At 46.1% G+C, this 15,960-nt stretch overlaps 1 protein-coding gene across 1 annotated transcript in view; it reads left to right on the top strand.

Moving 5' to 3' along the window:
- The window catches only part of LOC115128771 (protein capicua homolog), a 43,688-nt gene extending 27,728 nt beyond the window's left edge, over positions 1-15,960 (top strand). The window contains 11 exon segments of the mRNA XM_065017733.1: positions 773-855; positions 1,149-2,049; positions 5,614-5,753; positions 6,328-6,488; positions 8,153-8,691; positions 8,897-9,105; positions 9,309-9,454; positions 10,924-11,075; positions 12,390-12,533; positions 12,845-12,970; positions 13,159-15,960. Coding sequence (XP_064873805.1) covers positions 773-855; positions 1,149-2,049; positions 5,614-5,753; positions 6,328-6,488; positions 8,153-8,691; positions 8,897-9,105; positions 9,309-9,454; positions 10,924-11,075; positions 12,390-12,533; positions 12,845-12,970; positions 13,159-13,445 — 2,888 coding nt within the window. The 3' untranslated portion in view covers positions 13,446-15,960.

Below are 15,960 nucleotides of genomic sequence, written 5' to 3'. Positions count from 1 at the left end.
GATATTTGATGAAAACTTGCTGAGGACTTCAGACTGGAGCAAAGTTTTACCTTCCAACAGGACGACAACCCTAAGCACACAGCCAAGACAACGCAGGAGTGGCAGGAGTGACAAGTCTCTGAATGTCCTTGAGTGGCCCTGCCACAGCCTGGAATTGAACCCGATCTAACATCTCTGGAGAGACCTGAAAATAGCTGTGCAGTGACGCTTCCCATCCCACATGACAGCGCTTGACAGAAGAGAAGAAGAAGAAGAAAATAATTAATATAGAAGAATGGGAGAAACTCCCCAAATACAGGTGTGCCAAGCTTGTAGCGTCATACATAAGAAGACTCGAGGCTGTAATCGCTGCCAAAGGTGCTTCAACAAAGTACTGAGTAAATGGTTTGAATACTTATGAAAATGTATATATATATATATATATATAACTGTTTTTGCTTTGTCATTATGGGGTATTGGGTGTAGATTGATCATCCATTTTAGAATAAGGCTGTAGCCTAACAAAATGTGGAAAAAGTCAAGGGGTCCGAATGCACTGTATATGGTCTTAATGCTGCTCTATAGCTGTTCTGTGGCACCTCAATGTCTTGCACATTTAGTCTATATATGTTTTATTACAGTAACTATCCTAGAGACAACTCCTATAGCTGCTGTGTTGCTTGTCTGTCTCATATTGGTCCGTTTTTAATGGCACATTCACTATTGTTTTATTTCCATGTCTTTACTGTCCTATCATGTCTGATTGGACCTATCGGATCCTCTTTATTTCCAGAGGACTCGTGCCCTGAGGGATCCATAGACCTCAAGTGTAAAGAGAGAGTGACTGATAGTGACGAGGATGAGCCGGATGGACAGGTACTCTACACGTTTAGCCGTATAGCCTCTTAGCCCTTTGGACTGTAGGTGCTATGAACTAGCTACAATTTAGATTTCATGGGTAATGGAACTGCCAAATGAAGTAGGATAGCCATACTGAATTTGAACAGATATATATTCAATTCCCACTCTTTCCTCCCACACATGCTAAGATGGTGTGAGTCTGATCCGTTTCATTCCCCCACCAGTTTTGAATTCTACACTGGTGCACTGAGAGACTTAATTGAGGAGGGACCTTAGTTAACGTTTCTCTTTGATCTCTCCCCGTCCAGCGAGTCTTCCAGCCAGTGGTCCGCTCCTCTCTCCCCTATGCCACCAGCACCTCCCACGCCGACTCTCACTCCGACTCTACCAAGGGGAACACAGGGGGGAGCACTGGAGAGAGCTCTGAGAGGAAGAGAAAACGAGGGATGGAGGGAGGAGAAGAGGGAAGTGGAGAATCCAAAAGAGGAGGTGGAGGGGGGCAGGTTCCCTCTAATTCCATCCCTGGATCGGCGCCCTTCACCTCGACCCCCGCTCTGGGTTATGGACTCACCCAGGTGCTCGGTGCAGTCCGGATGGCCCCCACTATGGTGACCAATGTGGTATGCCCCATCGCCAGCACGCCCATCCCTATCACCAGCAAGCCAATGGAAGGTCACATCGCCCTCAGTGCCCTCCCTGGGGAGAAGAAAGCCACGCTTCTGATTGGTGGACCGGGAGCAGTAGGTGGGCCTATCACAGCAGGGGGTGGGTACTTGTCCTCGTCCTCTCCCAATCCCGTGAGTGTGGGGCCGGGGGGGCTGCAGGTCACCAGTCTAGTGCTGGGAGGAGCTTTCCCCAACCAGTCTATACAGCTCATAGCCCCGCCTCAGCATCTCTTAAGTCCCACCCACAGCACCCTGCCACTTCCCCTCCCCCTGCTGCAGCCCCAGTTCCTTCCTGCCGCCTCTCTCACCTCCGCTGGCGGTGCCAAGCCTGGCCTCACCCAGGTGCAGTACATCCTGCCCATCCTGTCTTCTGTCAGTGCCAACCCCAAGAGCCCCTCCCCCCAGCTAACCCAGCAGCCAACCGGCATCCTCACGCTGCCCTCCACTCCGCCCACCCATGTCTTCCAGGCCAATGGAATACATTCGGGGGCAGGAGCGGGAATAAGATATGCCGCAGTGGGAGGGGTCAGTCCTGGAGCAAGAGGTGAGAGAGAGGAGTGATTGGCTGACAGGAATGGAAAAGGGGTGGACCTATGGAAAAGGGGAGGGTACTTTGCTATATACAAGGGGATATGCTAACAATCATCCAAGATTCATACAGTTGAAGTCGGAAGTTTACATACACTTAGGTTGGCGTCATTAAAACTCGTTTTTCAACCACTCCACAAATTTCTTGTTAACCTCTCTGGGATATTCGGGACGGTAGCATCCCACCTCAACAACAGCCAGTGAAAGTGCAGGGCGCCAAATTCAAAACAACAGAAATCCCATAATTAAAATTCCTCAAACAAGTATTTCACACCATTTTAAAGATAAACTTGTTGTAAATCCAGCCACAGTGTCCGATTTCAAAAAGGCTTTACGACGAAAGCACACCAAACGATTATGTTAGGTCAGTACCTAGTCACAGAAAAACACAGCCATTTTTCAGTCACAAAAAGCAGAAATAGAGATAAAATTAATCACTAACCTTTGATGATCTTCATCAGATGACACTCATAGGACTTCATGTTACACAATACATGTATGTTTTGTTCGATAAAGTTCATATTTATATCCAAAAATCTCAGTTTACATTGGCGTGTTACTTTCAGTAGTTCCAAAACATCCGGTGATTTTGCAGAGAGCCACATCAATTTACAGAAATACTCATAATAAACATTGCTTAAAGATACAAGTGGAATTTTAGATCCACTTCTCCTTAATGCAACCGCTGTGTCAGATTTCAAAAAAGCTTTACCAAAAAAGCACACCATGCAATAATCTGAGTACGGCGCTCAGACAACAAAGCAAGCCATACAGCTATCCGCCATGTTGTGGAGTCAACAAAGTCATAAATAGCATTATAAATATTCACTTACCTTTGATGCTCTTCATCAGAATGCACTCACAGGAATCCCAGTTCCACAATAAATGTTTGATTTGTTCGATAAAGTTAATCATTTATTTCCAAATACCTCCGGCAGACCTCTTAATCATTCAGCTCCCATTCCCCCCTCCTTCACAGTAGAATCATCAAGCAAGGTTCTAAAGACTGTTGACATCTAGTGGAAGCCTTAGGAAGTACAATATGACCCCATTTCCACTGTATATTGGATAGGCAAAGAGTTTTCCCACTTCCTGGTTGGATTTATTCTCAGGCTTTTATTTCTGCCATATGAGTTATGTTACACTCACAGACATCAATCAAACCGTTTTAGAAACTTCAGAGTGTTTTCTATCCAAATCGACTAATTATATGCATATTCTAGCTTTTAGGACTGAGTAGCAGGCAGTTTACTTTGGGCACCTTTTTATTCAAGCTACTCAATTCTGCCCCCCTGTCCCAAAGAAGTTAACAAACTATAGTTTTGGCAAGTCGGTTAGGACATCTACTTTGTGCATGACACAAGTCATTTTTACAACATTTGTTTACAGACAGATTATTTCACTTATAGTTCACTGTATCACAATTCCAGTGGGTCAGAAATGTACATACACTAAATTGACTGTGCCTTTAAACAGCTTGGAAAATTCCAGAAAATTATGTCATGGCTTTAGAAGGTTCTGATAGGATAATTGAGTTTGAGTCAATTGTAGGTGTACCTGTGGATGTATTTCAAGGCCTACCTTCTTTGCTAAGTGCCTCTTTGCTTGACATTATGGGAAAATCAAAAGAAATCAGCCAAGATCTCAGAAACATTTTTTTCCAAACAACTGAAGGTACCACGTTCATTTGTACAAACAATAGTACACAAGTATAAACTCCATGGCAACCGTCATACCGCTCAGGAAGGAGACGCGTTCTGTCTCCTAGAGATGAACAGACTTTGGTGCGAAAAGTGCAAATCAATCCCAGAACAACAGCAACGGACCTTGTGAAGATGCTGGAGGAAACGGGTACAAAAGTATCTGTATCCACAGTAAAACGAGTCCTATATCAACATAACCTGAAAGGCCACTCAGCAAGGAAGATGCCACTGCTCCAAAACCGCCATAAAAAAGCCAGACTACAGTTTGCAACTGCACATGGGGACAAAGATCATACTTTTTGTAGAAATTTCCTCTGGTCTGATGAAACCAAAATAGAACTGTTTGGCCATAATGACCATTGTCATGTTTGGAGGAAAAAGGGGGAGGCTTGCAAGCTGAAGACACCATCCCAACCATGAAGCACAGGGGTGGCAGCATCATGTTGTGGGGTGCTTTGCTGCAGGAGGGTCTGGTGCACTTCACAAAATATATGGCATCATGAGAAAGCAAAATGATGTGGATATATTGAAGCAACATCTCAAGACATCAGTCAAGAAGTTAAAGCTTGGTCGCAAATGAGTCTTCCAAATGGACAATGACCCCAAACATACTTACAAAGTTGTGGCAAAATGGCTTAAGGACAACAAAGTCAAGGTATTGGATTGGCCATCACAAAGCCCTGACCCCAATCCTATAGAAATCTGTGGGCAGAACTGAAAAAGAGTGTGCGAGCAAGGAGGCCTACAAACCTGACTCAGTACACCAGCTCTGTCAGGAGGAATGGGCCAAAAATCACCCAACTTATTGTGGGAAGCTTGTGGAAGGCTACCCAAAAAGTTTGACCTAAATTAAACAATTTAAAGGCAATGCTACCAAATACTAATTGAGTGTATGTAAACTTCTGACCCACTGGGAATGTGGTGAAATACATAAAAGCTTAAATAAATAATTCTCTCTACTATTATTCTGACATTTCACATTCTTAAAATAAAGTGGTGATCCTAACTGACTTAAGACAGGGAATTTTTACTTGGATTAAATGTCAGGAATTGTGAAAAACTGAGTTCAAATGTATTTGGCTAAGGTGTATGTAAACTTCCGACTTCAACTGTATGTCTTAAGTGTTATTTTTTGGGGGGGGAATTAGTTGAAGTCCCCTTCAATCCCAGAATATGTGTAACCTTCTATTTAGTCTCGCATATCCCTGCTCTTTAATATTACCTGTAAGTGAATACATTTACATGCACGCAAATAATTCAATATTAATCGGATTATGGCAGTAGACAGATTATGCAACACTTTACGCTGCTTATCTTCATCAGCATAAGGTCAAAATCGAAGTGAGCAATACACAGATTAAAACACCTGGTTTTCAGAACAATCTTTCAAATGATTAGGACATGTTAAAACCTTAATCGACGTTCCAGCGGTGGAACCAAATGGTGGAACCAAATGATTCGCTGTGGTTGAACATTTTATTTTGATTGGTGATTTCCTGCATTTATCAGAGTGCCATCAGGTAGCCTGATTTCAGATGTGTCCATGTGTGAACAGGATTATTAGGGAAATCGTTCTTCTTGCAAAGCATGTAAATGTTTTCATCAAACTGTTATGCTAATCTAACCATCTCCAATATTTGCATACTCCGGGAGAGAGAATTCATCACCTTATGATTGTCATTAGTTGTCATGTCAACAGTCTTACCTCAACTGCTCTCTCTGTCTCTCTGTTTCTCTCTTTATTTCTCTCTCTCTGTTTCTCTTTCTCTCTCTCTCTCTCTCTCTCTCTCTCTCTCTCTCTCTCTTTCTTTCATCAGCCCAAGCCCAGTCTCCAGTCTTGCAGAGCAAGATGTTGGTTCCCATGGCAACAGTGAGAACAGGCTCTACTCCTCCTCAGCCCATCTCCCACGTGGCCCCTCCCCTTCCTGTGCAAAATGGTGCTCTACCAGGAAACAAGGTAGTGGTTATTACACACAAGCATACCACAGAACAGCAACTTGTACATTTACATGACATTTAAGTCATTTAGCAGACGCTCTTATCCAGAGCGACTTACAAATTGGTGCGTTCACCTTAAGACATCCAGTGGAACAGCCACTTTACAATAGTGCATCTAAATCTTTTAAGGGGGGGGGGGGTGAGAAGGATTACTTTATCCTATCCTAGGTATTCCTGAAAGAGGTGGGGTTTCAGGTGTCTCCGGAAGGTGGTGATTGACTCCGCTGTCCTGGCGTCGTGAGGGAGTTTGTTCCACCATTGGGGGGCCAGAGCAGCGAACAGTTTTGACTGGGCTGCGCGGGAACTGTACTTCCTCAGTTGTAGACCTCTTTCCGGAAAAAAAAGGCTTGAACATCGGTCAAATACATAGGCACACACTGTGATGATCACAATATAGGCATAAAGCAAACATGATCTACAGTTCAATTTGTTGTTACTGCGGGAATAAAACCACAACTCAGATGGTGCAAGTATGCATGTGGACCACTAGCCTCCTTGCTGACCTGTGTGTGTGTGTGTGTTGTCCTGCACAGATCATCCACATCGCCCCCATGCCAATGGTCCAGACAAATGTCCACCCTGCTGGAGCAGTGCATCCTGGCAGTCCCTTCCCAGTATCCATGGCAACAGCCACTGTGATGACTCCGGGCATCAAATCCCCTCAGACTGTGTTGCTGACCTCGCCTCCAACAAGGTACTCGCTTTAAACCTACAATAAACGTCTGATTATACAGTATGTTCAGTGCATTCGGAAAGTATTCAGACTCCTTGACTTTTTCCACATTTTGTTACGTTACAGACTGGATTTTTTAAAAGTGTCCTCATCAATCTATACACAATGCCCCATAATGACAAAGCGAAAACAGGTGTTTAGAAATGTTTGCAAATGTATTCAGACCCTTTGCTATGTGACTCGAAATTGAGCTCTGAACATCCTGTTTCCATTGATCATCCTTGAAATGTGTCTACAACTTGATTGGAGTCCACTTGTGGTAAATTCAATTGATCGGACATGATTTGGAAAGGCACACACCTGTCTATATTTAGGTCCCACAGTTGACAGTGCATGTCAGAGCAATACCCAAGCCTTGACATCAAAGGAATTGTTCGTAGAGCTCCGAGGCAGGATTGTGTCGAAGCACAGATATGGGGAAGGGTACCAAAACATTTCTGCAGCATTGAAGGTCCCCAAGAACACAGTGGCCTCCATCATTCTTAAATGGAAGAAGTTTGGAACCACCAAGACTCTTCCTAGAGCTGACCACCTGGTCAAACTGAGCAATCGGGGGAGAAGGGGGTGACCAAGAACGCAATGGTCACATTGACAGAGCTCCAGAGTTCCTATGTGGAGATGGGAGAACCTTCCAGAAGGACAACCAGCAATCAGGCCTTTATGGTAGAGTTGCCAGACAGAAGCCACTCCTCAGTAAAAGGCACATGACAGTCTGCTTTGAGCCAAAAGTCACCTAAAGACTCTCAGACCATGAGAAACAAGATTCTTTGGTCTGATGAAACCAAGATTGAACTCTTGGGCCTGAATGCCAAGAGTCACGTCTGGAGGACACCTGGCATCATCCCTACGGTGGTGAAGCATGGTGGTGGCAGCATCATGCTGTGGGGGTGTTTTTCAGGGGCAGGGACTGGGAGACAGGATCGAGGGAAAGATGAATGGAGCAAAGTACAGAGAGATCCTTGATGAAAGCCTGTTCCAGAGCGTTCAGGACCTCAGACTGGGGCAAAGGTCCACCTTCCAACAGGACAACAACCCTAAGCACGCAGCCAAGACAAAGCAGGAGTGGTTTCGGGTCAAGTCTCTGAATGTCCTCGAGTGGCCCAGCCACAGCCAGGACTTGAACCCGATCTAACATCTCTGGAGAGACCTGAAAATAGCTGTGCAGCGACGATCCCTATCCAACCTGATAGAGCTTGATAGGATCTGCAGAGAAGAATGGGAGAAACTCCCCAAATATAGCTGTGCCAAGCTTGTAGTGCCATACCCAAAAAGACTCGGGGCTTTAATTGCTGCCAAAGCTGATTCAACAAAGTACTGAGTAAAGGATCTGAATACTTGAATGTGATATTTCAATTTCTAAAAAACAGTTTTTCCTTTGTCATTATGGGGTACTGTATGTAGATTGAGGGGGGAAAAAAACAATTTAATCAATTTTAGAGTAAGGCTGTAGCGTAACAAAATGTGGAAAAAGTCAATTGGTCTGAATACTTTCCAATGCACTGTATGTCCCACTATTACTTTCACATGGCAGTTGCTTTTAGTTTATTGTGGCTGGTCAATTGACCTTCATCAGAACAGTGTGTTCATAGCTAACCCATCTGCTTTTTGTCTCTTCTTCACTCTAGGATCACTTATGTCCAATCCAGCACTGGAGTGGTCTCCACGGCAACGGTCCAGGCCCCTCTCTCTCCAGGACCCACCTACCTGCCGTCGTCTCTGGGCTTCACCGCCATTGCTCCGGCCGGCCAGGCCCTGAAGCAGCCTCTCGTAGCGGGCCAACCGCCCTTGCTAGCCCCAGCCCTTTCCCCTGGAGCCCCGGGGACGGGACGTCAACTCCTCACCGCCATCTACCCGGCCCCAAGCATCACCCTAGCGTCAGGTGTGGTCGCCATGACCTCCGTGCCCCCCAATTTGGCTCAAGAAGTGTCTGCCCAATCATCAGCCTCGGCTGTCGGCGTGCAGGGTTCAAAGGACGTTACCCGGTCACATGAAGAGGGAATGCCACACCTGACTGCAGAGTTGGAGCAAAAGTCACAGGTGGAGGGCCAGGCCCAACGGAAGAACAAGGCTCAGATAAAGAAAGAGAATACGACGGAGGATGTCGAGGCATATAGCAAACCTGATGCTAACTCAATGGCTATGTCCAGCAGCAAAATACCAACAGGTACGTCAAAACTGTAGTCCGCCTCCCTTCACTTTCTCGCCTCCATTTCTCCTTCCACCTCCCCTCTCTTCCCTTCTCTGCTTATGGCCTTTTTGAATGTACTTTCAGTGCATGTATTTTGCTATAGTTGCCTCTTTTATAACTAGCTATGTTACAATATATTATTACTAGGAATCATGAGCCACTATTGTGCATTTTCCTGCAGGGAGTGAAGAAGACGGTGGTCGAGCCAGCCACATGAAAGAAGAGAATACGGACAATGACCGAGATTATGCCAGAGGGAATGGAGAGAGGGAGAGGGAGATAAAGAAGGAGAGTGGGACGCCTGAACCAGAGGAGTCCAGGGAGGCAGAGGATTGGCCCCATGAGGGCCACAACAAAGGGGACAGTGGCAACGGGGGCCACAGCAAAGAGGTACGAGACTCTGGGTTTTGCTGAAGATTAAGCACCCATCGAAAACAATGACTTCTGTAGAGATTGCAAAACGCAATGCAAACAATTGGATTATCGCGATGTAAACAATTATCACAAGCATTTATCAAGGACAAGGCTCTCTCTCTCTCTCTCTCTCTCTCTCTCTCTCTCTCTCTCTCTCTCTCTCTCTCTCTCTCTCTCAGGCTGGACCGAGGGAACCTCTCCACCCTACCACAGGACTGGACCCTCCTCCGCCTCCCCCACAGACTGACAGGGACGCGCCCCCCTCAGCCAAGAAGACCAAATTCCGCCCCCCGCCGCTCAAAAAGCCCTCAGACGCCATTGAAAAGTGAGTGACAGGGATGGGGGGAGGGGTGCAATGGGAGGATATGAAAAACACATCACCATCGCGTTGCTTCTCTCTGTTGTCACTATGTGGTACATTTTTGACAGTTGACAGTTAAGACCAAGTGGAGAAGAATTTGTAGCCAGGGAATCAGTTGGTTGGAGCTTGGTGCTTACATCACTAGCGTTGAGGGTTCGATCCAGACCCGGCGACAGGATAACGTGACTAAGGGGGCAGTTGAAATTGGCATTTTGGGGGGGGGGGATAACGTGACTAAGGGGGCAGTTGAAATTGGCATTTTGGGGGGCGGGGTTCTTGCATTTGGAATTACATTGGATTCTGTTTATATCATGCTGCACCACAATAAACATGAAGCTCAAATGCAGAGACTCTGAGATCATTGAGGGCTTTTGAAGTGACCGGTCGGCGCGATCGGTAGCCTTTCTCCATTGCACTGCAACAGTGTCCAATAGGGTTCCCTCTAGCAGTCGTAAGGACAAAGATTCAGCAGGACGCATGCAGGTAGCAATGCAAATGAGTGTTGGATTTATTTACACAGCGCTGGTGTTTCGGAGATGACGATGATATTTACAAATGTACGGGCACTTAAATACATTTGGCCACACATGTTCTTGCTCGTTCACACAACGTTAAACATGACGGAGGAACCGGACACATGCTCCCCGAACGAGAAATGGACAGGAAACTGGTAAATGCAATGAAGTAAATCAAACGTTTGTGTGCTCTCCAAAACAATGTTTCCACTTGGAGAATGGTATGAATCAGTATTATCCTGAATGACTTATTAGCATTTCCTTAACCAACCCAAATGATTGGGGGAGTATGTTGGGATTAAAAGTAACTTCACTGATGAATATATATAGTTCGCGGAGCATTGATTAACAGGGACAACTAATTGACACAATGAAACAAATAGTGCTCGCGAATTAGCGCGTGTCAGTGCTCTAATAGTGGAGAGAGACGTGGCTATACAGAGCACACCCTCTCCAGGCTCCGGAGACACTCCTGCAGAGCCCCCCCCCCCCCCCCCCCTATAGGAACAGGAGAGAACCAGGAAGGAGACAGTTCAGTCTCCAACACGGCGTCCTCACCAGGGCCAGACTGGTAAACTTGAACCCGCCCTTACAGTATAAATCAAAAAATGACAGGCGTAAATATGAGAAGTGTTTATTTCCCCCCTGCTTTTTATGGAAACCCAGAGGAGTCATACCTAACCGCCCCAGTGGCTTTCGAGAGCTCCCCTACACACACCGCGGTTCTCTCTCCACAGCGGAGATGCATCTTTTTTTTTTTACCCAACCTGTCACAAACAATTGTTTGGGGCTATTTTTATATAGTGAACATAAAACTGAGGTGCACAAGCTCCTTTTTTTTTAGCCCACACGTGGAACCAGGTATGGTTGGATCCCAACATGGGTCTCATAAAATCAAAGTATATTTCAACTGTACAGGGTCCTGTCGGGGTCCTATTTCGAGGAGCGCTTTGCCGAGCTGCCAGAGTTCAGGCCAGAAGAAGTGCTGCCCTCTCCCACCCTCCAGAGTCTGGCCACCTCCCCCCGAGCCATACTGGGCAGCTACCGGAAGAAGAGGAGGAACTCCACAGGTGAGAGAGAGAGATTTTGTCGTGCTGTGAGGTTTGTCCTACATTTTGCCACTTGGTAGGCCGTCATTTTAAGTAAGAATGTGTTCTTAGTTGACTTGCCTAGTTAAATCAAACAAAATGTTCAAAAAGTGCTTCTGCTTCCACATAAATACATAGAATCAGTTGAGAAGAACACCCCATTATACACACCCCTCCCCACTCACACAAAAAAAGCTCATAAGTTCATGTCAGGCAAGACTGCGACCAGCTGGCAGTTCCACACGATTAAAGAGATACTTTGGGATTCTGGCAATGCTAGCACATACCCATAGACTTCCAGTCATTGCGCTAACGCTGTATAACGCTTTCAGTTTCGCGGCTCCCGAGTGGCGCAGAGGTCTCAGGCCCTGCATCTCAGTGCTCGAGGCGTAACTAAAGAGAACCTGGTTCGAATCCAGGCTGTATCACAACCGGCCGTGATTGGGAGTCCCATAGGGCGGCGCACAATTGGCCCAGCGTCGTCCGGGTTTGGCCTGTGTCATTGTGAATAAGAATTTGTTCTTAAACTGACTTGCCAGTGTTAAATGAAAAACGGATTTAGGATTAGCTCGCAAAACTTAACTTCCTTCATACTGGACACAGAGACATTTAAAATGGTATCCGTAAGTTCATCTGACTTTGTGGAAGTAGATAATAAAGGGCTTCATTGCCAAAATCCCAAAGTATCCCTTTAAGGCCTTTACATGCCAGCTTCAGTCTGCCTCTATGTCTCCCCTGCTGTTAAGCACTTTTATTGACAGGGGGACAAACTGATGTTTATAACTGTTCAGCCTGCATCTAGGCACCATATAACGCCTCATCGCTGGCATTAGCTGGAACTCTGCGTATGGGGTCCGATATGACCTTTCTGGCCTGTCTGATGAACCGGAGAGAGGAGGGAAGTGTCATGCCAAATACTCTTCCCTGCTGCCTTGGTCAGTTTCAAGATTCAGGCTTTGAGCTGCACTGTCGGGTTAAACCTTATCCTGAAACAAGCATGACTGGGGAGAGAGTTGTCGAACATATTCAAAAGAAAATGTATTTAGAATCTAGCACGGCCGCTAAAATGAATTTGAACAGATTTCTTTCCTCCGTTGAAAACGGAGGTAGGATATATTGTGGTTGCGTGTTCTATTGGATTCTGTGGTTAAAACACCTTCTCTTCATCCTCTATCCTCCGCCTCCTTCTTCACTCACTCCCATCTCCTTTTCCTCTGTATCTTCCTCCTCCCCCTCTTCTGTATCATTCTCCCCCCATTCTCTTGTTCTTCCTCCTCTTCTCCTCCTCCCCTTCAGACCTGGACTCGTCTGCAGAGGACCCCAGCTCTCCCAGGAGGAAGGCTGCCGCTCGGAGCCGTCTCTCCAGCTGCAGCTCGGAGCCCAACACACCAAAGAGCGAGGTCAAGTGTGAGGGGGACATCTTCACCTTCGACAGAGCTGGTATGTAGTGTGGAGTGTACGGAGGTCTGTTATAGGTGATGTCTTGTGTCATAAATGGTGCCTTATGCAGTGCACTACTTTTGGCTAGGCCCCTGTAGCTTTTTCCTTAGTTAGTTTTCCCTTCCTCCTCGCATTCTTTTCTCACTCATTAGTTTGGATTCCCCTCGGTGCCTCCTCTTTTCTCCATTCTTCTCATCCCTCTCTTCTCTCAATCACCACCCTCTCCTCTCACTCTCTCTTCATATTACTCATGCTTCTCAACTATCTCTCATCCCTCCCTTCTCTCAATCACCGTCATTTCTCTACCGTAGGTGCTGAGTCTGAGGATGTCCTGGGGGAGATGGACAAAGTGCCGTACTCCTCTCTCCGGAGGACTCTGGACCAGCGCAGGGCTCTCGTTATGCAGCTCTTCCAGGAACACGGCTTCTTCCCTTCAGGTAACCACCCGGCACCATCTGCTTCTCTCATTGGCTCATGTAGCCAAATTGTTGACTGTCATTGGTCACCTTGTATACTGATTTTGTGGTTGAGCAAGGCCAGATTACAACCAACTATTTTTCTTCAGAGAGGGCTCATCTTCTTTCCCTCTCCTCTCGTCCTCTACCCCCCCCCCCCCCCCATCTAGCTCAGGCCACTGCAGCCTTCCAGGCACGATACTCAGACACCTTCCCCACCAAACTGTGTCTGCAGCTGAAGATCAGGGAGGTGAGGCAGAAGATCATGCAGACAGCCACACCTGGAACCCCCGGAATCTCTGAGCCCGGCGGTTCAACAACAGGGGTCATGGGTTCAACGGACTCCGCCTCGGCCGCCATCGGCTCCTCCAATACCAACACTCGAGATGGTACAGGGACGGAGCCAGGAGAAAGAGGGCGGAGTCCCGAGGAGCCCAGGAACGTGGGCAAATTGTAGGAATGGAAAGAAGGAGAGATGGAAAGAAGGAGAAAAGCAAGAGAATAGAGAAGGTGGAGAGAAAGTGCCAAAAGAGAGAGAGGAGTGTTGTTGTGTCCCACAGCATGTCCTTGTACATGTAGTAACAGGACATCAGTTTCACTTTGGCACAGTTCTGTACTGGCTGTACCCTCAGCACATTTGTAGTTTGACACAGAACATTCTGTGGTACACACCAGTGGAGGCTGGTGGGAGAAGCTATAGGAGAGGGGGATGGCTGGAATGGATTCATTGTAATGGCTGGAATGGAATTAAAGGAACGTAGTAAAGCACGTGGTTTCCATATGTTTGATACCGTTCCATTTATTCCACTCCAGCCCTTACAACGAGCCCGTCCTCCTATAGCTCCCCCCCACCAGCCTCCACTGGTACACACATTCTTACTGTCTCTCTCTCGCGCACACACACCCCACCAACTCAGACTGTTACTCTTGGGTGGCAGTCACGAGCACTGTCACACAGATGTACACAATGGCACTTTGTAACAATTTGTGCGGATTCAGTTTGCAGCCCTCTGTTGCCATTGACTTCCCTCCCTCCACTCCTCAGCACAGTGGTTGGGATGTATCCAATGTAACATCCACTGAAATTCCACAGCCCCTCTATGCTGCAACAACAGACAGCACTGAACTGGACACACACTGCACACACACAGTCTGCCAGTCAACTCAACACTCGCCTGACCAAGCCTTTGGCCTGCACAGTTTTTAGAGATTGGAGAAAGTGAGTCAACCATTGGCTCCCGAAAAAGGGAGGCTGGACTCAGCGTGACCATTGACCAATCCCTGGCCCAATCAGTAATCAACGTCACAGACAGGCTGAGTTCCTATTGGCTGGAGAGGATGTTGTATATTGAGGTTTCCCCCTTGTGGACGCCATTATGAGATATGAAATATGTAAAGATTGAAGGGTGATGCGTGACAAAGCAACAAACTCAACATTGGTTGGCTGTAAACGAGCACAGAGAAAGGCTGAACGAGACAAATCGTCCATTCATTGGTCAACTCAAGAGGCTGCGGATTCCACCAAGGAAGCCGGAAGCAGATGATGTGACATGGCTCACTTGGCTCCCAAGTGACAGTTGACAAGCAAAAGTAGATTTATAACCAACGTCTAGGAGTCACCCAGTGGATATGTTGCTTTATCTTGTATTGTTGCAGTGGAAATAACACGTTTTTTCTGTGGCCTGTTTTCTCTCTTGTGGCTCTCATTGGTGTTTCTCCAGCATAAACTTATATAAAAGGGGTTTGGAAACAGCCCACGCAACCCCTCTTCTAAATTTTACTTTGGGCCATTCCCCCTCTCCCATGACTGCTCAGTAGACACATAGAGGAGGGGGCAGGCAGTTTGTTTTTAAACGTTGAAATCAGGTGTTTGCACAATGTGTGGTCTTGTGACTGCAATTTAAATCAGGAAAGTATTATTTTTAGAGATTGTTTCTTAGAAATAACCTTGTTGTTCAATGTTATCAATCCCCCTTCTTCCATTTGGAGCCCCTTTCCCCCTTGCTTCCTTTCCCTGCCCCTCTAACTAACCAAGTGTTGTTAGAAAGTGCCCTTAAGCACTGGTCCAGGGTCAGTTCTGTTACGTAGCTCAGGATGGCTCTGGTTAGAGTTTAGTTCAGGGAAAACAGATCCTAGACCAGCCCCGTAGGGCATTCTCTGGAGCCCTCTCTCTTCCCTCTCTGCCACTTTATTTTTTTCCTTATTAAATGGTGCAATAGGACATTTGGAATGGGTGGGTTATGTGGGTCTGTGCCATAGATATTTACAGTACAGTCAGAAGACCCATTCTAACAACTATGGCATAAGAAGAACTCTCTGAGATTGCTATATTTGAAGAGATAGAGCATAGCTAACTAACTAAAGTCAAAGACATTCAAATAGCACTTTTTGCCTCTTCACTTGTTTTGGGAAGAGTTGGGGTAGTTATGGGTGTACCTTTATTTCTCTGTATACAGTTGGATGTGTGAAAAATATCTATATTTCCATATGTGCATATAGATGTTGTGTGTGTGTTTGCGCACATGCATGTATGGACTCGGCCACACCCTTCACATACCATACAATAAGACATTATCAATCATATGTTCTTCACACATACTGGAGGCAGTATTTTTTTTACAGTCACCAGGACTATTATATGCCACCTTGACTGTTATCTTAATGAGATAGTCCAAGATCAAACGCATAGAATTTATCAAAGATTTGTTGAGTCTTGCAAAGGTGAGGCGTGAAATGATTCCGTGAACATGCATGTGCGCACGCAAACACACAGACATACATACACACACACACACACACGAATGCGTGTACACTGTATGATTGTGCTTAAAATAAACTGTCCATACCTTGGAGAAGGAATTTTAGAATGAGAAAGATGAGTGTGAGCTCATAAACAGGCATGTTGACCATGTGCAATATTTCTAAGCAAAATAAACAACTAAATATTGAAAATATTAAAAGACCTAACACAA

Source organism: Oncorhynchus nerka, linkage group LG4 (genome assembly GCF_034236695.1).
Source record: "Oncorhynchus nerka isolate Pitt River linkage group LG4, Oner_Uvic_2.0, whole genome shotgun sequence".
Lineage (NCBI taxonomy): Eukaryota > Metazoa > Chordata > Actinopteri > Salmoniformes > Salmonidae > Oncorhynchus > Oncorhynchus nerka.
This window is presented reverse-complemented; position numbering and strand designations above follow the sequence as displayed.